This window comes from Peromyscus leucopus, chromosome X, assembly GCF_004664715.2.
Source record: "Peromyscus leucopus breed LL Stock chromosome X, UCI_PerLeu_2.1, whole genome shotgun sequence".
Taxonomy (NCBI): Eukaryota; Metazoa; Chordata; class Mammalia; order Rodentia; family Cricetidae; genus Peromyscus; species Peromyscus leucopus.
In genome coordinates this window covers 29,628,649-29,651,647 of record NC_051083.1, presented here as the reverse complement: position 1 = coordinate 29,651,647, position 22,999 = coordinate 29,628,649, and the positions used below count along the sequence as shown (strand labels likewise).

The 22,999-nt window shown below is 42.7% G+C and overlaps 1 protein-coding gene across 1 annotated transcript; it reads left to right on the top strand.

Annotated features, from left to right (window-relative positions):
- The first annotated feature begins 423 nt into the window (after positions 1–423).
- Asb9 (ankyrin repeat and SOCS box containing 9) lies at positions 424–21,458 on the top strand. Its single transcript, XM_037198762.1, has 7 exons — positions 424–427; positions 1,403–1,482; positions 10,652–10,759; positions 12,449–12,599; positions 15,166–15,300; positions 17,096–17,287; positions 21,244–21,458. The coding sequence occupies exons 1-7, from the start codon at positions 424–426 to the stop codon at positions 21,366–21,368; spliced, it is 795 nt and encodes a 264-aa protein (XP_037054657.1). The 3' UTR covers positions 21,369–21,458.
- The last annotated feature ends 1,541 nt before the right edge of the window (positions 21,459–22,999 follow it).

Sequence of the window (22,999 nt, the reverse complement as noted above, 5' to 3'; positions counted from 1 at the left end):
CTCTCTCAGCCTTTAACAGCCCTTAAGTGCCCATGCAAGGAGCAAGGAGCATTAGACAGTTGCACCTTGCTTGCGTGTCGTTTGCTCATCAAAGCAAGGCAGAGCTGGAGCTGATGCCGACTCAGGCAAACCTCCCCCATTGTAGCTTCCTGCACCTGTTTGTTCTGGAAATCAGATGCAGCTTGAGATGAGAAACAAATCTGGTCTATGCCGAAATCAATTATATCTACACTTAATTATAAGGGCAGAGGAAAGCTCAATGTGTTGGGTAGGGTTTACAGGCTTCTTTCCTGAAAATTTGTATTCCTCATGAATGATAGTAGACTGCATTTTACTGTTTTCAATGCAATACTTATGGGGTGTAATCAAGACACTGTTTGGTGTCATGACAAGATAATAATAGTAGCTAATATGTATTGAGCCATGGGTAAGTATATTTCTGTCTTTATCCAAAATTAAACTGAGAGTCAGAGTTTGTTCAGGGGGCTACTGTTCAGAAGAGGTCAAATGGGTCTGAACTCAGAATCTTTTAACCACATTAGCACATTGGTTAGAGGGGAGGGCCACAAATAATGCCACAATTTCAAGGTTAGACTGAATTCTGACTTGTGCTTAATATTGGGACAGACGGTAACCTACAAATAGATACAGTTCTGCTTAGATTTGATTCTGAGCCTAATGGTGTATGTAATTATATGATTGCTACTATTAGTGCATGCTACTGTTTGCTGAGATGCCAAAGTTTGTGTTTCATGCAGGAAGTGAGACTGGCAACCGCAGCTGAACTCGCTAATGCTGGTAATTAGCAAAGCTCTCACGTAACTAAATGAACCATTTGCCTTTGAAACCAGTACGAGAATGGAAGTGTAGCCATTGACCTGTCATTCCAATCTGCCTCTTTAAAACACTAATTTAAATCAGATTTGTTTTTTGAAGGATGCATAAAACCCCAAATTGTATGCATTTATGAGGTACCGTGTCATGGCTCGATCTGTGTTGAAATTATCTTATAGATATCTGTCTCCTCAAACACTGATTGTTTCTTAATGCTAAAAACATCAAGAATTTTGTAGCTTTTGGAAATCTGTATCAGACAGTTCCTATTTAAAATCACCCTAGGGAGGAGCAGTGGACCACAGTGTCTTGTTCCTCTAACATAGTGACTTAGTATCCAGTAATCAATCTTTCCTATCTCTCTTCTCATCCTACTTCCCCAGTCTCTGGTGACCACTGGTCTCCTCTCTGTTTCCTGTGTACAAGCTAAATCCCATTGTACTGTTTTGCTGTGCTTGCCTTACCTCATCAACATGTTTTTCCAGTCTGCCTCTTGGGTCCTCAGTTTGGGTGCTGGTCTAAGCATATTGGTTAGCATGATGTAACCTGTTCCTCCCTTCCCATGCAGATGTCATGTCTGATTGGTCACCATTGCACGATGCTGCCATCCATGGATGCCTGCTGACCCTGAGGAACCTTATCAGCCAGGTAGCTCTAAAAATAACAACAGTATCAAGTATATCCCATTGCTATACCAGACTGAGAAAAAAGAAATAACAGAGTGATAGTAAGACAGACATTTCCTCTTAAGCAAAATCAGAAAAATGAGGTGAATCTCACTGTAATAACCATTTCCTTCGTAGGCTATCATAATGTCAATGTTTTGTGAAAACCTAAGCAGACGGTGGAAAGCACACTAAATACTTGTTAAATGAATTACCAGAAAGTGGTCATTTATGTTCCTTTCAGTTTTCTAAATAAACCGTGTTCTTATATTTATCAGGGGGAGATGGTTCAGTCAGTAAATGCCCACTGGAAAGCATGAAGAACCAAGTGGGAAGCCCCGGAAAACACATAAAAACAACAGACAGTAAACTGAGCACAGTGGCACATGTCATAATGGTAGTACTCAGAGGACAGAGACGAGCAGAGCCCTGGAGCTACGGTGTAGTCAGTGGATGAGTGCTGGGTTCCGTAAGAGAGCCTGTATCAAAAGATACGGTCGTGAGCAAAAGTGACAATGATTTTCTACCTCTAGCCTCCATGTACACACAACACACATATATGTGCTCGTACAGAAACACACACGGACTTGTACCACCTGAGCAAATTCATCTTGCACTGTATGGATTTTCACCTGCAGTAGTTTTGTCTCTCGGGGGTAATTCGTAGAGCCGCCATTGGTCGTCATACTAGAGTGGTGCTAATGCATCTGGTGGGTAGAGAGCAAGGCAGGTGTTGAGGGTCCTCCAGTGTATAGGACAGCCGCCATGTCAAAAAGTAGACAGCGCTAAATGTCAGCAGCACAAGGCTTAAAACCTCCCAAAGTGCTGGGAAATGTCCTTTTATATATGTAGTCTTATAATTTCAGTGATATTTTCAGTTTGGTCAAATCCCCAGTTGCCTGTGGCTCTCAACAGTTTGATTTTAGTCCTTTGATTTCTTCTCCTTAGGTGTAATTTGCCTGTACTTACTGATTTTTGTTGGTTTTAAATTATTAGATTCCTTGCAGACACGGGTTTAAAAGCAGTTTACATCCTAACAAAGTCTTTGTTCAGAAGATTCTAGTCGCTAAAACGTCACTATGTTTGTGAGTCTCTCTCTCTCTCTGTCTCTCTCTCTCTGTAGAGTTAGGGTTGGAACCCAGGACCTTGTCCAGGACAATGGATCTTGCTCTTTTGCAAGCCAGCAAAATCTATGGACACATTATCAAAGAAAAGTTTTAAGTACATAAAATATAAATCAGGGAAAACCTATCAAAATAGTAAAACAAATGTGTGATATAATAACATATGGACTTTTAGATTGATTTGTTAAAGTTTTAGCAGTGATTTTGAAACTATCATGATTTCTAAGCAGAGTGAGACTATCTTAATTATGATTCACTGAAAATATCTGTGATAGCTATGAATGATAATGCTATTAATTTCAGAACACATAAAAGCAGTGGAAATAAAAGTGAATTCAGAAAACACCTCAATTTCATGAACCTATCTAAAATAAGAAATTTGTCTCTAAGAATACTATTTCCAATGAAAAATTTTTATTACCCTAAGCTTCTGTGTTAAGGTAGTTTTGGAAGTAGCAGTCCATGGATTCTAACACATAACTGTAGCTAAAAGAAGTTATATTACTTAGGTAAAATGAAATAACTTATGCTATTTGGATAATACAAAAAATGATCATTGCTACTTTTATGTATCACTTGTTTCATTTGAGTTTTGTCTGTTTTATTTTTATTTGATGTTTATGGGTGTTTCACCTGCATGTATGTTTGTATACTATGTGTGTGCAGTGCCTTAGGAAGACAGAAGAGGGTGCTGTGACCTTTGGAACTAGTGTTATAGATGGTTGTGAGCCACCATGTTGGTGCTGGGAGTTGAACTCAGGTCCTCTGGAAGGGCAGACAGTGCTCTCCACTAGTGAGCCATTTCTCCAGCCATATTTATGACTTGTTAACAAGAAAGGTGCTTGCTTATATTTGATATTTATATATTTACTGACGATCAACTTAAAGCCATGCCTTTATTTAAATTCTATCAGGGCAGTTAAGTGAGTAGTCATGTTTGGACATCAATCCCTGCCTTTATAAAATGCATCTTCTAACACCCACCTTTATTAGTCCACCTTAAAACTCAGAAACACTCATCCCAATATAGTGGCAGTATACCATAACCATGACTTCTTGCTAATGAGTGTTTGAGTCAGTTGACATAAGTTTGACTTGGCTGGGCTCATCTCTAAGCTGTGGCACACATGTCCCTCATCCTTCTTTGACCTCTGGCTGCCTAAGGGATTTTCTTTTCTTGGCAAAAGGCTGTTGCATAGCAGGACAAGTTAAATCATCCAAGGATGGAATGCTTCCAATTCTGGTTTATGCTACATCTGCTAACATTGAATTGGGTAAATCAAATCAAGGGAAGAATATATTTTGTCAACTATGATGTACATACCGCAGTGAAAGTAGATGGATGAATCTGACCCAAAGTGGCAAACACATACACAGAATACATGCTTCTTGGGCCAGTTAATGAAATGTTAAACACGTGAGAGAAAACTGAACGTCCAGTGTTAGACGTCAGCTCAGCATCCCTTTGGGTACCAGAGGTGGGATTTGTCTGCATGGCATCTAGATGTTTTCTTTCTTTACCTGTATGGGGATTACACAGGTATATTTTCTTTGTGGTGATTCACTGAGATGACACTTAGGGTTTGTGAGTTGTTTAATATATCTGTTATATTTCAATAAAAATCATTAAAAACTGACAGTGGTGTTTGTTAGGTCAGCAGAAAGTAAGCGGCCATAGATATAACACTGAACTTAATTTAGTGCTTTCCCTGCAGATTTTGTGTTAGAATTCTCATAAGATCCTGTGTGGTGGGAGTCTTTAAAATTACAGATTCGTCAGTGGGTCTGCTAAGGCATGACTGTAATCCCAGATACTCAGGAGCTGAGGCAAGAGGACTACAAGTTCAAGGCCAGCTTAACATCCGGAGTATGTTCAAGCCCAGTCTCAGATTCTATCTCCCATTTTTAAAACGGGCTGGGGTGGGGTGGGGGATGGCTCAGTGGTTAAAGTGCTTGCAGCTCAAGCATAAGGACTAGAGGCTGGATCCCAGAACCCATATCAATGCCAGGTGGGGATTCGGCCCACCTTCAGTTCCAGCTTCAGAAGCAGAGACAAGAGACCCCCAGAGCAAGCTAGCTGGCAAAACTAGTCATGTCTGCAAGCTCTGGGTTTGACTTATAGAGCCTCCACCAGTGAATGAGGAGGAAGTGCAGTGCTAGACATCGACCTTTGTTCTACACAAGTAATTGTGCCCATATGCAGGTGTAGCCATATGTATACACTCACACGTATGCAAACATTCACACACATGCACACAGCACACACAAATATGAAAATAGAAACAAAAGACAAAAAAAGAAGACAAAAGGGGACAGAGCATTTGCCTAATGAATGACAGGTTCGATCCTGAGTGCTCTAACAATGACGCAAACAAACAGCATGCTAGCTGAATTGGGCCTGCTTTCATTATGTTACCACCACTCTGGGATGTAGCCTGGGTACCAGGACTCTTTGAAAGCTTCCTACATGATTCCTCCATGTAGTCCCAACCAAGAAACTGCTCAGCAAGTTCTCACCACAAGCAAGTAGGGAAGAGTCGATTTTTATCCTATGGAAACTTGAGTAAAACTGTTAATCCTTCTTGCCTGTTTAGGGTTTCTAGTGCTGTGATAAAACACCATGACCAAAAGCAGCTTGGGGAGGATAGGGTTTGTCTTAACTTAGACTTCCAGCAGCAGTTGATCAGGGAGGGAAGTCAGGGAAGGAATCAAGAGGCAGAAATGATGCATAGGCCATGGAGGAGGGTTCCTTACTGGCTGCTACTGATGGCTTACTCAGCCGACTTTTTTTTTTTTTTGTACTCAGGACTACCTGCCTAAGGGTGGCATGGCCTACAGTGAGCTGGGCCCTCCCACATCAATCATCAATCAGGAAAAAACACAATACAGGCTTGTCCACAGCCAATCTGGTGGGGACTTTTTTTTTTTTTCCAACTGAGGTTCCCTTCTGAAATGACCTAGCTGTTTTCAAGTTGATTTAAAATTAGCCTGCACAGATACCCACTGGGATCTTTAAAAGGCTAATTAAAGATCAGGACAGAAACAAAATCACTTGTATTTAGGAACTGGCAGCAGACTGAAGGCTAAGTGAGAAAGAAGAAGAAATCCCAGATAGTGTTGGCCTGGCAGTTAACTGAGTGCTAAACTTATGCACCCACTGTTTTCCAGTCTTCTTAATAATCTTAGAAGGCAGGTGAAATTGTAGCCATTTTACATATGAGCATGTTGAACCTTAGAAATATGTAACTGGCTGCTAGTCACACTGCTTGCTAGATCCTCGTGCTGGTATTTGAACTTGGGAATCTCTTTGCCATTCTACCTCCTGAGGTCTCAATTCTAGAGATCAAACAAGATCATAATGCCACTGAGAGAAATGGTATTGACAAGGATTTTTTTTCTTAGATTGGAAAAGGCTGAGTTTATATTGCTAGTTGGGTCCCTAGGTGATTGTCTTGGCATAGAATTAGAAAATGTACCAGGGATGATTAAGAGCATGGGTGTGTATGTGTGCATCTGCATGCAAGCAACATAGAAAGAACTTACAGAAAAGCCAAACATGTGAGGAAATATCCATTGTGGGAGAGGTACAGAGGAAAGGACAGAGTCCGTGAAAGAGAAAAACCCACGATCTGAAGGTGGAAATCGGGTAGAACAGTATGTCAGAAGCCAGAGGAAAGCTTTCTGGAGGCTTTATTTCAGAATGAATAAACAGCAAAGTCAGAGGTGGAAGGACTTGGAAGACTGCACACTGCATACTGGCTTGGACAAAGACGGCACTGGGGAGCTTTACTTATTTTTATTTTGTTTTCCATGGAGCTTACAAAGCAGCAGGTTTACTTAGGGCATTTACATACAATCCTGGTTTACTTAGGGCATTTGCATAAGTCTTGGTTTACTTAGGGCATTTGCATAAGTCTTAGTTTTGGTTGACCTTCTCCTACCTTCCCTTTCCCCTCTTCTCCCTCAGTTCCAGTGAAGGCCTTTCACCCTCTGCTGGATTGTCGCTTCCACCTGAAGGTCATTAAGAGAAGTTTGGGCAGGATTGCGTAGTGGAAAGGAATATCAGGTGGAAGACGAAACAGAGCAGAGGTCATTTTTTGTGAGGGCCGGGGGGCAGATAGTGAAAGGAAGGAGGATGTTGAATGGTGCCTTCGCAGACTCAAGGATGGGAAGGTGCAGGAGGCCCAAATAAAGTATGTCTTAGGAGAGAGAACTGGGCATGCGCAAAGGTAAGAAGGCAGGTGATGGAAGCTCTTACGAGTGGAGGAGGAGCCCCATAATTCCAAGGGCTGTCAGACCAAGCTCATACATTTCTTCCTCAGAGAAAGCTCCAAAGGGAAGGAAGACCATGGAAGGTGCAGACAGATTTTAGGGGTGGGGACAAGGGGGGCATAGAATGTCATATCAAATGGCTGTGATCTCCTTGGTGAAGTAGGAAGGGACGGATGGAAGGAGGGAGACAGGTAGTCACCAGCTTCCTTTCTGATGAGTGTAGAGAAGGAAGTGGTAACCAGGGACAGAAAAGCTGACCAGCCTAAAGGTTCAGCTAGGTGGACACATGACACTTGGTGATATAACAGAATGTCACAATCCCGTACAACCCAAGCAACCTACCAAAAAAAAAGTGTGTGGCTCTGGGCTGAAAAGAGGTGACAACTGCTAATAGGAAAATTAAAACAAGCCATCCAGTCAATATGTGTTTATGCAGGCAGATCCCACTGTGGACTAAGTAATTGTTGAAAAATTACCCCCAATGTTATATGATTCAGATTTGTCTTATTAGTTAGATAGTGTATAAGGTCATTGAAAGTACAGCTGTGGCCTGATGAACTGTACAGAAGGTCCTAAATGTTCAGAAGGACAACTAAAGGACTAGATAGTGTATGGTGAGAAGGTTTCACATTGGGACTGATTTCCATGTTGCCTTGTGTTTTCCTGGGTTTATGTGCAAGTTCCCAAATGCTGGCTTTGAAATGGTGGTCATAGCTGGAGGGCTACTTTGTAGAATACAAAATGAGTGAACAATTATGTTAAAAGGACAGTTGTCTTTTCATTTCACGATCTGTTGCACAGGTAAAATGCAGTTGTGTGTGTGTGTGTGTGTGTGTGTGTGTGTGTGTGTGTGTGTGTGTTTTACTGGAAATTGAACCTAGGGCCTTACACATGCTTGGCAGGCAATCTACTACTGAACTATGCTACCAGCCTTTTTTTTTTTTTTTTTTTTTTTTTTTCTGAGTCAGGGTTTCATTAAGTTGCTGGCTCTAACCCTTGAACTTGGCTCTGTAGCCCAGGCAGGCTTTGACATGTTGATCCTCCCACCTCAGTCTCCTAAGCAGCCGAGACTGCAGCATGAATGGTGTAGATCAGACAAATAGGAGAACATTGAGAATGAGAAAATCAAAGAAAACAAGAAGATTCGAGGCGGTGCTTTCACTAAAAGGAACAAATGAATGACAGTGGCCATAGTAAAATAACAAGTGTCGGGTTGTAAAGTCTGTGGTGACCTTGTGAAGGGATAAATTCAGTCAGTTAAGTTCTTCCGGTGTCAGGGCATCGGGAACCATGTTTTGAGGAGTCCCGGTGTACAGATGGGGTTTGAGGTTCTGGAGGGAGGGAAGCTGTAGTCTCTTCCTTCCCTGTAAACAGCAGAGTGGGGATGGAGAAAGACTGTCAAGGGCACTGGAGCCTCTCATTTACAAACATATTATGGCAAGTCTCCCAGAACCCTTTCCCGGGCTCTGGATCTGAGCCCCTGTGCACTGAGGTGTAAGCACAGAGTGATTTGATATCTCAAAATGTGTGACCCGGCTGCTCAGAGGGTAAAAGCCAAAGGCACAGAATGATAGTGGCTGACCCACTCATAAATGCCTACAGAAGTAGATAAACATGTGTCAGGACTAATGGAGAGTAAGGCCATTTATTGGAACAATTTTGGGCAACTTTATACTATTCCAGGAAGAAAAGTTATAATACATATTTGAGTCATTGATTTAAATTAGCAATGCATAAAGGGTAGAGGAATAGCTCAAGTGGATAAGAGCATTTGCTACACAATTATAAGGACCTGAGTTCAAATCTCCAGAACCCATGTGAAAAGCTTGATTGGTTGGTCACATGTACATGCAATCTCAACAGTGTAGGGGGGTAGGAAGGGAAGAGATAGAAGGATTACTGGGATTTTCTGACTGCCAATCGAAGGCCAGGTTCAGTGAAAGACCCTGTCTCCTGGGCATAAGGAGGATTGTGATCAAGTAGGACACAAGCACCTAAACACACTTGTGTATACATCATACCTGCACACCTACACACACACACACACACACACACACACACACACACACACACACGCTTAAAAACAACCCTAAGCATACATAGATTAAAAAGTACTTTTATTGTGTCCATGTCTCCCAGGACAACGTGTTCTAAGACTGGGGCTGAGGCTGGGCTGTGGAACTGCTCCTGGATCTCTTTTCATGTTCTACTTGGATTGGGCTCATGATCTACTAGCTCCTGGACTATGCATTTCCCGAGAGGGTGATGCATCCGAAGGATAAACTTTCAGACTTCTTTGCATTTCCAGACTTTGAGGGTCTAGTGTGGGAATGCAGTTGTCCTTTGCTTTGGGACTTTTTATCTGTGGAGGTTCACCTAGTGCTTTGGCCCTGTAGCATTTGGCCCCCGTCACTTGCTGTGTAAAAAAAAAATGCTCCAAATTTAGCAACATGAAGCAACAAGTGTGGCTTTGTTATAGACTTTGTCAGGAATTTAGACACCATTTTGCTGGCGTCAGGACTCTCAAAAGAAAGTTTTACAGTCACGGTAAGGCTTGACTAACTGAAGATCTGTATCCAAGCTCACTGAGGCAGTAGCTGACAAGATTCGACTCCTCTTGAGTTGTTGGACTGAGGGTGTCACTTCCTGGCTGGTTGTTGGGCGGAAGCCACCCTCATTTTCTTGACAGGGACTTCACCAGAATAAGCTAAGAAGTAATGCCAACACTAAAGAGAGCGAGCCAAATAAAAGCTGTTTAATCTTGGAAACAACCTTTTATGACCTTTATATGTTTTCTTAATTAGAAGCAAATCTTAGTACGAATGTAGCTCAGGGGTAGAGCAGTGGCTTTAGCACATGCAAAAGAATGAGGAGGAGGAGGAAGAGAGAAGAAGGGGAAGAGAAGACGTGCAAGGGAGGAGGAAGAGTAGAGGAAGAACAGTGGAAGAGCCTAGGAGGAGGAGAGGAGGAGGGAGACTGGAGAAGGAGGAAGAAAAGGAAGAATGAAGGAGGAGGAAGAGGCAGCATCAGCAGATACCCCAGTAAAGGGGAGACCAGTGCACAGGCTGTTACTACCAAGAGACAAGACTCACTGGTGGGCTTCCCAGCCACACACATGTAAGGCAGGCAAGCAGAGGCTCACACACGTATTCTGCCCCTCACTATCCTGGCTCATACTTGTCCTTCTCAGTAGGTACTTGGAGAAGCCCGGTGTTAAATTGAGCATGATGGCAAGTTCTCTGTCAACTGAGGTACATTGCTAGACTCCTAGGTATCTGTTTCTTGAGTTTCTATCATTAAGAGTGAAATGACTGAGTTGCTGGCTTCAGTAGATCCTGGTAAAGTCATTTCCTTTGCGGTTATATTATATTAGGCTCTCATTTGCACTGTGTGATGGGCCATTTTCCTGGTCCTTTTGTTTTTACACTACAGTGAATACTTAAGTAGACTTTTTGTTGTTGTTGTTGTTGTTGTTTTCGAGACAAGGTTTCTCTGTGTAGCTTTGCACCTTTCCTGGAACTCACTCTGTAGACCAGGCTGGCCTCGAACTCACAGAGATCCGCCTGCCTCTGCCTCCCAAGTGCTGGGATTAAAGGCATGTGCCGCCACCACCGCCCGGCTGACTTATTTTTTTAACCTGACCATAAGATTTAACTTTTCAGAGAGTTCTCATAGTAATGGAATTATTCAGCTAAAAACCACCCTGAGGGTACTATCGCCTTCTCCTCCCTTTTGAGCCCATTTCTCTTTTTCTAGGGCTGGCCTGTAAACATCATCACAGCGGATCACGTGTCTCCGCTCCATGAAGCATGCCTGAGAGGTCATTTGCCTTGTGCAACTGTTTTACTAAGTCATGGAGCTCAGGTAAGTGAAGCTTAAATAAAAGAAACAATACCAAAAAATGAAAACTGGCTATTTCTGTCCCTTGGAATAATTTCCTGTACCTTTGATTAGTCTGATTTGAAATGTCAAGAGTGGTACTTTTCAAGAGTATCACGCTCATCAAGGTCATATGCTTTACTGGGAGGTGAACTATTTAATTTTTAGCTGGAAAGTTCCATTTAGTTACTTTTCTGGTGCTGTGATAAAACATCATGGCCAGAAGTAAGTCAAGGATGAAAGAATTCATTTGGGCTTGCGGTTTCAGAGGAATAAGAGTCCATGATGGAGAGGCATGACTGCAAGCAGCAGGCAGGGCAGCAAGAGCGGGAAGCTGAGAGCAGGGATTGCGAAGGCAGCAAAGGAAGGCAGGCCTTTCTCTTGCATCACATTTACCATTGCCATATTGGCCAAAGTACGTCATCTAGGCAAGCCCAGACCCAAGTATTGGAAAACTAGCCTCCATCTTGTGATGGGAGGGGCTGCAGAGCCACGTTGTAAAGGAATACGCACTGTGGGCTAGAAAGAGCCTCTGGCCAGTTTGGAACCAACACAGAGTCATAGGACTAATAGAGATTATTGGGAGCACATACAAGTGTTCATCTATTTACAGTGGGGCGAACAAAAGGGGCTCTCCATAGGAAATGATGTCTAATCTGAAACAGAAGGACCTCAGAACCAGTCAGCCAAGTGGGGAATTAAACGAAGGTACAGCCTTCGAATGCACGAGACACAACAGAACAAAAACCTGGAAGGAAAATTGGGCAAATTTTTCCAACTCATTTCTTTGTCAGGAGAACAGTGGGTGAGAAGGTTTCTTGTCAGTTATGATGAGAACAGAGCCCAGGCTAATGGGAGGCAAAAGAGGCAGCTGGGATGGAAACATTAAAGAAACAGTCACTCTGTGATCCTGTGGCACTGTGGGACCTGGAGAGTGAGCATCTCCTATGTGTCCTCTAGGTCTTGGCCTTCCTTGGAAAGAGGGTGTGGCCGTGAATTCTGGCCCCTCCCCCCCAATATCTTCGTTTAACACATACATCAGATTATATGACAAGGTGGAAGAGTCCGAGTGGATTTGGGCTTGCTAGCTAGTGTTTGTGTGTAGCTCAAACATAGTGACATGGATGCTAGTTTGTAAATTTCTAACGTTAGAAAAGAATGGCTCCAAAGTCTAGAATTGTATGGTGGTGTTAACCAGTTCTGTATCTATTTGCAAACATAGTTAAGTAGCATATTGACTGACTATATAAACTCTTCTCTGATCAGACCCTATTATCTTACCAATTATCTCATTTATGAATGAAATCTTTGGTATGTGTTAAGCATATTTGCATGAGAATCAACCTTTAAATGAAAAGGAATAGGGTTTTTTTTTAAAATCAATTTCAGATTACTCTGGCTACTGCCTAGGATGGATGTTTAAAATGGAAGTGTTAATTTGTAAGCTATGCTATGGAAATTATCACAACTAGTTTTAAAGTTCATAACCCCAAGGAAGGAGATCGAATCTTCAGTAGCATTATTACTGCCTTATATTTTATACTTCATGACAATTTGGTGGCCCTCATTTTATATAAAGAGATGAACTTTAGTGCTTTGAAAGTGGGATGGTTAACCTTGAATTTGGTTCACATTAATCACTGTCTTCATCCTGGAGTTGGATTTTCTTCACAGGTGAACACCATGTCTATAGACTGGCGAACCCCTTTGTTTAATGCCTGCGTGAATGGCAGCCTGGAATGTGTGAATCTGCTTCTGGATCATGGAGCCACTCCCCAACCTGAGAGTGATCTGGCCTCTCCCATCCATGAGGCTGCAAAGAGAGGTAAATCTATGGGGAACTTTAGGATTTTTAACCCAGTCCTCCAAGAAAGCTCTTACTACTGAAAAGAGAGGGACATTTTGGAGGAGTAGTTTTCAAAAGGTGCCTGGTAGTAGGATTATCAGTATGACGGGGTTTGTGAAGGCAGAGTCTTGGGTCCTGCTCTAGCCCAGATTGATCCAAATCTCCCTAGGGGTTCTGATGCACAGTTAAGTTTGAGATTACCCTTTCAGAGCTATATTTTCATAACAAGGGATGGTACATACATAGTAGACTATGGACCTTTGTGGAATACTTGATCCCATAGAAATCAAGGCTTTTTTTGTTAGTCCATATTTTTTTTTTTTGGTTTTTCGAGACAGGGATTCTCTGTGTAGCTTTGCGCCTTTCCTGGAACTAACTTGGTAGGCCAGGCTGGCCTCGAACTCACAAAGATCCACCTGCCTCTGTCTCCCGAGTGCTGGGATTAAAGGCATGTGCCACCACCGCCCGGCTGTTAGTCCATATTTAACTGTATGAAGCAATAGGGTTCATACTAACATTTTCATTCAAGGCTATCATGTACCTCAAATATATTCAACCCCCCTTCCTTCTCCTGCCCTTCTTCCTCTTCCTCAAGTGGTCCTGTTTTTATTTTTATGGTGTGTGTATGTGTGTGTGTGTGTGTGTGTGTGTGTGTATGTGTGTTTGTGTGTGTGTGTACACACAAGTGTTCACGTGTGCGTGCACTTGTGAACACATAAATAATCTAGGTTCCACATATGAATGAATGTGTATTTTGTATTTGTTTTTCTGCGTTTGGCTTATTTTGCTGAATACGATGCTATCCAATTACATTAATTTTCATGTGAACAATATAATCCCATTCTTCTTTATGGCAGAATAAAACTCTGTGTTGTGCACATACCATATTTTCTTAATCTATTCAGCTGTTAATGGAGACCTGCGCTGATTCAGTTTCGTGACTACTGTGAACCATGTTATGATGAACCTGGGTTTGCAGCTATCCCTGTGGTACATTGGCTCAGGTTCCTTTCGTCCATACCCAGGAGTGTTGGTATAGCCGAGTTGTCTGGTAATTTCATTGCAGTTTTTCTGGAGGACCTCCATAAGGATTTCCATTGTGGGTGTCCTAGTGCACATTCCCACCTGCAGTGGACAAGAGTCCTTTACTAGTATTTGTTGTGCTTTCTAAAACTTTCATTTTCTATTTTAGGGTGTTAGTAGTGGCTTAGAGTCATCTCAGTTTGGCAAGTGAACCATATTTTTAAGTTGAGGAACTATAAGATTTTCTATCAGTTCAGGCAGGGATGATATCACTTAGTTTCTTTTCCTGTTACCATGATAAAATACTCGCACCTCTGATGAAAGCTACTTAAGGGACAGACGGTTTATTTGAGCTCACAGTGGTGGGGAATTCAAGGCAGTGGGAGCCTGAAGCAGCTGGTCCCATGCATGGCATCTACAACCAGGAAGCAGAGGATGATGGCCGCACACACGCTGCTGAGCTTGATCTCTCCTGCCCAGGGAATGGTCACATCGACAGTTGAGATGAGTCTCACATACTAAGTAACCAAGATAATCCCTTGTGGAATTTCCCGGGAGCCAACCTTAGTCTCGATAATTCCTCACAAGTGTGCCTGGAGGCTTGCCTTCTATCAGATTCTAGAGTCTGTCAAGTTGACAGTCGCCACAAGGGGGTAAATCTTTCTATAAAGTAAGATTTGAAATTTTACTTTTCTCTGGTGTTTAATCGGCACTGGCACGGCTGTACTTTGCTGGAGGACTTTGTTTCCCCAGTGGCTTTCCAGAATGGCTTTGCATTCACCCAGACCAAACCATGTTGTAATTAACTGGGAAAGCATTGCCATTTCTTTATGAAGAGCCATACTAACTCAACATATTTACTGGATACATACAGCTAAAATGGTTCAACATGAGACCTCCCCAAAGGGGCAATGCTTAAAATATGACATTCTGGGCCAAGGCAGAGTCAATCTGCTTTGACCAAACTTGATTTGCCAGACTGGGCCTTGCTCCCATGGGATTTGGCAGGGTCTAAGACTTGCCTGTCCTTACTGTGGCCTATTCCTTCAGCCTTTGAAGGCTGTAAGCTTCCTTCCCTGCCCTGTGATGCATTCCATGTCCTTCTTCAGGACCGTCTTTAGCCTGTTTCTCCATGGCTCACAAGCACACACAACAATTGATGGAGGTGAGTGGCTGTTGGTTGTTTTGCATGGCTGGTGAACGCAGGTGCCATTCTACCCGCAGCTGTGGATGTTGATGGTTGGAATCTGCTCTTTGGCTGACCCTCCTCTTGTTTTTATGAACCAAGGCAAAAGCCTCATTCTCCTCTTCATGATGTGACTAGGATGTCCAGTGGGGGAGCTGACCCGATGGACTTTGGAACAGACATTTACTCTGATGCTAGTGCTGAAAATTATTCTCCATTCTAGAACATGGCTTTTGATTGCTGGAGGTGTTGGGGACAGGTTTAAACAGACAGACTGTAGGGACTGTTGTTTAGGGAATTTGTGCGGTAACGCTTTTCTTCTTTTGTGCACTGTAGGCCATGTGAAATGCATCGAATCCCTTGTAGCTCATGGGGCCAACATCGACCATAACATCAGCCACCTGGGCAGTCCTCTCTATGTGGCTTGTAAACACCAGCAGATAGCCTGTGCCAAGAATCTTCTGCAGGCAGGTAAGGTGAAAAAGCAAAAAACAAAATGAGGTGTGAAAATGAAAAGTGAACTGAGTGAATCTTGATGATCTTTCCATCTGGAGGAAGGAGTGTGGGCAAGGGGCTTGAGCAAGGCCACCCTGTCCTGATGGGAACTTGTTCTACATCGTCCCCGCTTCAGTTCTCTCACTTCTTAGTCGCATGACAATGAAGAGGAGGAGGAGGATGACACCACCTTCTTCAGGGTGGTCCTCAGTGATCACTAGCTGTTCCCCCCTTTCCTCTGCTTCTCTCTAGCTGGACAATCATGATTCAGCTCGGAAAAGCTTGCAAGGCGGCTGGCTTTTAGCTGACTCTCCTGTTTGGGACTATCTCCCCCATTTCTTTCTGATTAGGAACTTAGTCTGCCATAAACAGTTTCCTTTTCTTGAAGAGATGTACTATCTTTCCATAGCTCCCTCTGGTTGTCCAGTCCCCTTCTCAACACTGGGAACACTACGACAACTCTTTAATTCTCTGAATTCTGTTCCTCCTTTAAGACCCAGGAGTTGCTCCCCCGCACGGACTTCTCTTGCGTTCTCTATTTCTTTTCACGTCTCTGCTAGCATATCTACTTTACCAGTTTTCTCGGCCACCCTCACTCCTTCCTATTACTACTTGTAGGTAGATTTTAAGCTTTGAGACAGTTAAAGCTCTTATCCAGGACAGGGCCATGTTTGGCATCTCTCACAAAATGAAAAAGTGGTATTTAAAAACAACTCAATTAACGTTTGTTAACTGGGCATCGGTTTTTGTGGAGGGACATCAGCAGGTGAAAGTGTGAGCCTGCATATACCTCAGTGAGAAGCAAACTCGGAGTTGGGGTGGGGATTATTTAGAGGGTAGGTAGAGTTGGGTGGAGATAGTCCCAGAAATCCACCTTACTCCTAAAGAGAATTTGCCACCCTTCCTGTGGTAACAGGATCCATTATTCCACCTTAGGAAAAAAATGTCTTCCTTAACTGGCTGTGTTTAATGAGCCAGCTCACATAGTCTCAAGTCTATAAATGCAGTGCTGGCTGCTCAGTGTATGAATCTGGCTTCGGGATGTATTCAGGCTCCCCATCTAGCCCCATTCTTGGTCTGTACTAATACTTACACTGCATTACTAATGGATGTACAGCTTTCATGCTACCCAGATTTTTCTTGATTGTATCATGCCCATGTAGAATACTCTGTGGTGAGCTGTTAACTCCATGTGCTCCACAGCTCACACTGTACTTTCAGTCACACTGTCAAATAATAGTTTCCTTTTATTATACTTGTGTAAAAGTGTGCATATTCATGTGGGAAGGGATGTGTGTGTGTGTGTGTGTACCTGCGTGCACGTGCACGCGGGCAAGATGCGTGGAGACCAGAGGTCAACCTTGTTCCTCAGGAGCCATCCAACTTGATTTTCAGAGCCAGGTCTCTCACTGGACCTGAGGCTCACTGATTAGGCTTGGCTGACTTCAAGGATCTGTCTGTCTCCACCCTTCAGCATGCTGCGCTTACAAGCATGTGCTACCACACTCACATGTTTTTCTGGGTGCTGCTGATTGAACACAGATTCTCATATTTGCATGGCAACCACTTTACCAACAGAGCTGTATATCCATTGCCCAATTTCCCTCTTATTACATTAAATGATATAAAGTAAGGTCAGTTCTCAATCTCACAGAATTATGTTCATCATGGATCCCCCATTTTTAGACACTTTGGAGACTCCATGTTTGAAAAAAGTGGGTGAATAGAGCCCGCTCCTCCGTTGACCTCTTTTGTTCTTGTGACTGTCTAGGAGCATCCGTGAATGAAGGCAAAGGCTTGGATTCTCCTCTTCATGTAGTGGCCAAGATGTGCATTGGGGAGCTGGTGCATCTGCTGATAGACTTTGGAGCAAATCCTCAAGCTAGGAATGCTGAAGGGAAACGACCTGTGGATTTGGTTCCTCCGGACAGTCCTCTGATCCAGATCTTCTTGGAGAGAGAAGGTGCCTATCTTGTGCCTGAATCTAAGCCCTAGCCCATAAGACTCCTTTGATCTTTAGTATGAGAGAGACAGGTATTTCCTAAGTTTTGACTTCCAGTTCTCTAAAAGATCCCTCTCTGCCATCAGCATGCATGGGGAACCTGAGATAATTTCACAGGGCACAGTATTGCTTATGAAGTAAATAGCCTTTTGTTGTTTGATATGTTGGAGTCAGGCTGTTAGGCCACTTTTTAAAGAGGTCAGCTATTATTTAAAAGCATTTGATATTTAAGTTAACTGAAGCATGCTTTAGAGCAATGGTTCTCAACCTTCCTAATCCTGCGACCCTTTAATAGAGTTCCTCATGCTGTGCTGACCCTCCCAACCATAAAATTATTTTCATTGCTACTTTATAACTGCAACTTCGCTAGTGTTATGATTCATAATGTAAACACTCGTGTTTTCTGATGGTCTTAGGTGACCACCTAAAGGGGTTGTGACCCACAGGTTGAGAACCACTGCTTTAGAGTAATTCAGAAGTCTTCTAGGCATTGTCTGATTCCCCAAGATGTCTAACTGCTCCATACATCAGCCAAAGCACGGAGTAATTGATTGCTGGGGTTAAGATGCAGCTCACCGAGAGTTTAGAGTATGTGTTTAATGATTTACACCAATCAAGACACATTTACTCTTGCCAGTTAACCACACTCCTCCATAAAGAAGACCTCCCACTGCTCACAAATAACTAAGCAGTGGTGTTCATAGGAGAAGGGGAATCACTTGGAGCAGAGACTCCTTTCAGGTTGTGAGGATGCCTGATGGCATTATTAGTTGTTCTTGGAGGCAATTCAGGACCTGCTTTCTTCCTAGAGTGTTGACTGAGCTTTGCCGTTGGACTGTGGGATTGGGAAGCAGGCCTCCATACCTGAAGAAAATAAGCTGGTTATTTTCTACCCACAGGCTGAGTAGTGCTGATGTTGGGCGGAATGATAAAGTGGGCCAAGGACTTGTTCCTACTCCCACTGCCCCAGGGCAATCGCCCATCTTGCAGTTGCTGCCTGCACTTTTAACATCACAGGACAGGCTGAGGAAGACTGATGTAGGCAGAAAGAATCAACTAGAGACCTCTTTCTGTTAAACAGTTGGATAATCACTGGGCATTTCTGCCTGCATTTGGATGGTTTCTTGTTAAAAAAAATTCTATGTATACATACAGGGCCACTTTCTCTTATAGTCCCTCAGGGCCCACAGAAATGTTTTAATTCTCGTTAAAACATGAAGAATGATGAATAAAGACTAACTAGAAATATATTCATCTTTATACTAACATAGTTGTAAAATATAAGTTTTAATATTTTTATTGGGAAAGTGATACCCAGAGGCAGCTGTGCCTCAGGGCCCTTTGAAGTCACACAGTGGGATGAATATAACTCCTTCCTCTTCATATAATCTTATAAGATTTTCAGATTGTCTTCACTGATGTTTTCCTTTTAAAAATGTTTTTTTTTGGAGACAAGGTAGTCCTGGCTATCTTGGAGCTCGCTGTGTAGATCAGGCTAGCCTTGAACTTACGAAGATCTCTCTGCCTCTGCCTTACTGTTGGGATTGAAGGCGTAGCCACCATGCCCAGCTTGGTGCTTTCTCTGTTCCCTAAAGCTATTTGTAGAGACCTAGGTTATCCTTAACTTCTTCATTTCCCACTTGGCGTGGTGACAGGAAGGCCTATGGTCCTACTGGTTTAGGAGTACAGCTCGGTGGTAGAACCCCTGCTTACTAGAATGACAGCCTCGGGGTTCCATCCTAAGGACCCCCACACCAGCCAAGTATAATTTGCCACTGAAGAAAATCACCTCTGTGTTGCCATCATGAGTCACTTTTAGGATTCTGGTAAGGCTACTTTTTAGCAGGTTGATAGCGCACCAGAAATGGTCCCAGGCAAGCACAAAAAGTTAGCCTGCAGATAGAACACATCAGTTTCTGTCTCCGGGTCTCCTTGCCGATTCAGCTTACCTGATTGATGCTCTGTGCTCAGGGAGGCAACTTAATTAAATTGCTGTCCTTCTTCAAGGGTGTGGGGACTGGGGAATATTAGCTGAAACTTAACCGAGCTGGGAGTTGAGCTTGGCATGGAAGTTAGGAAAGGTGGGGCTCTCCCTTTCTTTGGAAGCTAAAGGAAAGGACTTCAATATTATCCTTTCTTCCCGTGCTTGGCGACTAAAACTCTTTTTCATGGCACGGACCGAAAATGTAAAATGACTCTCTCAGCCCAACAAGCTTGCTCTGAAGTCTTCTTCATGGAACTTTATGAGGGCTTCTCCCAGTTGCCCCAACAGTACATCTAGCACATATTAGTCGCATCCTCCAGCACTCCTGAGTGAAGTTAGGTTAACGTCCATTCTCCCTAAGGGTATGCTGTGAGGTTTGTTGATCTGTGCCTTGAACATAATCTGAAAGATGCCCTAATTTCCAACTGGTCCCTTCTGGAAGGTGCTCTTAGGGCTCCAGCTAGAGCGTCCACACATTTCTTTGACTATATTTGTTTTTACTTGTTTTCCATCACCAGAGAGGCCCATTACTTCAGTTTGCCTGTAGCTGGTGGGGAGGCTACAGGACAGTAGGGGCCACGGTATCATTTCACTTGTAGTCTCAAGACCGACTTCACAATACAATGACCTGAGGCCCAGGGCTTTAACAAAAGCTAGAGGTGCAGGCACAAACCATTGGTAACTGAAGCGGTGTCTCTGGGGTAGGACACAGCATCGTGTAGTGCACACTTGCCCAACTCCAGTGCAATCTAAATGGCACCCTGGATTGAAGGCTACTGTTTCAGGGAGTTATTAAGGGTATATAGTTTTCTTTTAAAAATTACCCAAAAAAACAACTTCCCATTTTAATTTGGTTCAAGGAGTGGGGGTGGGGATGGGTGGTTATGCCTTCCCTTTAATACTATGATAGGGGTTCTAAACTGTGGTACCACTGACAGTGGGAGTCAAGAGCTGTGCTATGCTCCTGACTCCAGGGAGAAAGTACTTCCCTTTTCTCCCCCCACCAGCCTGTTGAGAACCACCATCCTAAAATTTAGTGAACTCTTGGGTGTTCCCCGTGCAACTTTTTTGGTTCATTTTCCCCCATGAGCTGAAGCTTTGGGATAACTTAGAATAGAGACTAGAGGAGTAAATAGAACTTACTAACCTGAACTTATGATTCTTTGGGAACTCAGTAGACTTGAATAGCTTTAAGTTGCTAAAATTATAACATAAACATACTTGCATGTATGATTTAAGTTTTAAGGTAAAAGACAGCACCATGAAATGTGAATTTTATTTTTTTTATGATTGGAATTTTTGTATGGTTATTTAATTTCCAAGGTAGTTTCCTGAAGCCTCCTGTTAGTGAGGGTAAATTTTAAATTTCTTTCACTCTGGCATAAATTAAAATCCAATGAGGGATGGAGATGACTGAGCAGTTAAGAGTGCCTCCTGCTATTGCAGAGCACTGGGGTTCTATTCCCAGCACTCACATCTGGCAGCTCACAACTGCCTGTGTAACTCCAGCTGCAGGTGATCCTATGCCTTCTTCCGGCCTCCATGGGTACCCTCATGCATGTGCTCATACTACCATGTATACACATACATATAGATAAAAATAAAAATACATCTTAAAACATCATAAGATTTTACTTCCATTAAATACAGGAAAAGAGAGAACATGGTCTCAGAATGCCCCCTTCATATATGCACATAACAGTCAATGAAAAAAGAGGTCATGAATTTGAAAGAGATCAAGGAGAGGTATAGAGGAATCTTTGGAGGGAGGAGAGGGTGAAATCATGTAATTATATTATTATCTCAGAAAAAGTAAAAAAATGGTCTTAAGTGTATAGTATTTCTGTATAAGACTATTATATATTGCAGGATTTAAAAGGCAGTCCTAGGTCAGTGAAGCCAGTGTGTGACTTGTCCCATGCTCTTCCTCCAGGACCCCAGTCTTTGATGCAGTTATGCCGCCTGAGGATCCGGAAATGCTTTGGCATTTGGCAGCATCATAAGATTACTGGACTCTTCCTCCCGGAAGACCTGAAGCGATTCCTTTTGCACATTTAATTGTGTAGGGAGTGGATCCACAAACAGTTGAATAAGACTGTTGAAACTCTTGCCACTGGAGTTTCAAATAAACTTGTTTATGATGTTTGACTAGTGTTTTCTTTAAAATTATTTTTCATGGGAACTCACTGGGTACGTTATGTTATTGGTTAGAGAGCTCGAAGACTGTCCTCTGCTTAAACATGACTGTCTACAAAAGAGCTATTGGTTTTGAACGTGTCCTACATGGCGAGCACGAAGCTGGGAACACATTATGCATCACCTAATTGAGCCTTCACAGCCAACTGCCCAGGTGGGCACTATTTACTGTATTACCTTTGCCAGGTAATACACTGAAGCTCAGACTGATCAATACATCCAATTACCCAGATCAAGGACAGAGGAGCCAGATGCAAACGTAAATTGTCTGCTGTTAACCTGGCCAATTTCAGCGAAGACAGAATTTTCTGTTATTACTGTCCTGGCACCATCTCCATGGCATCCAAAGGGAGATGAAGGACAACGTTTCTTTGTTTGTATCTATGCTATTAACCTTTTCTCACTTTATGACACAGTTGTGGATGTATTAGAGAAGCAAGTTTTTTTTTCTATCCCAAATCCCATATGCATGTTAAGCATATTCTAGAACCCTTCTGTACAATATAATAGTTGCTGTTTAGGGTTTTCAGCCATGGGTGATTTTTTTCAACCCCCCCCAAACTTGGGATATTGACAATGACTGCAAACATTTTTAGTTGTCTTTACTAAGGAGATTTGTACTACTGGATAATCCCAGTTGTGCATGATTTGACAGAGAGCTAGTCAGAGGCCAGGGTTCTCCTGACTATCACACGCACACAGGCTAGCCTCCAACCCACAACAAAGCATTATCTAGGTCAACATGCATATGGTGTCTAGCTTGGGAAACCCTGAAGTACACATATATGGTGAATTAAAAAAAAAAAAAAACGAATTAAAGCCAAGTAAAAGGAAAACCACCTCAGTGTCATCAGCCGCATATCAAGGGTTTACGACCTACTCAGGTGAAGTGGCCACTGTGTTGTCAAGTGTGTTACACAGATACAGTTGCAGAAACTTCTATTGGACAGTGTTCCTCATATGGTAAGTTAACAGATTTTAACTGCTTTTCAGTTTCAGATTTACAGGAAACCTGTGATGCAGTTTAGTATGGATGGTTGTAATCTCTCTGAGAGAGGAATTTGGGGTTCTGTTACATCATTATAATAAAGAAAAGATTGTAACCAGACACACGAGATTAAATATGGCCTAGATGATCGTCCAAAATATAACCAATATAATTTTTTCTGTGATTCTTAATTTGCTATATGAAAAACTCCAGGAGACCGTTTTCAAATTCCGAACAAGTTTTTCCAGAAGATGGCGCTGTTGCCACACACTTATTCAAGCAAAAGCTTTGCTACCCATAAATGACCAGTCACAAAATGGTTTGCCACAGAGGCTCTGGAAATTTCCATTTGGGAATGAAAACTTTGTGGTGATAGATTCTACTGACAATGGTTTCTTTGGTGCTATAGCCCATAGTTCCAGTTTGAATAAAGCCCCTGCCCTTCCCACGTCTCTCTCTTAATCTGGCCATCTTTACTTTCACTACTCAGAATTTATAGACAGCT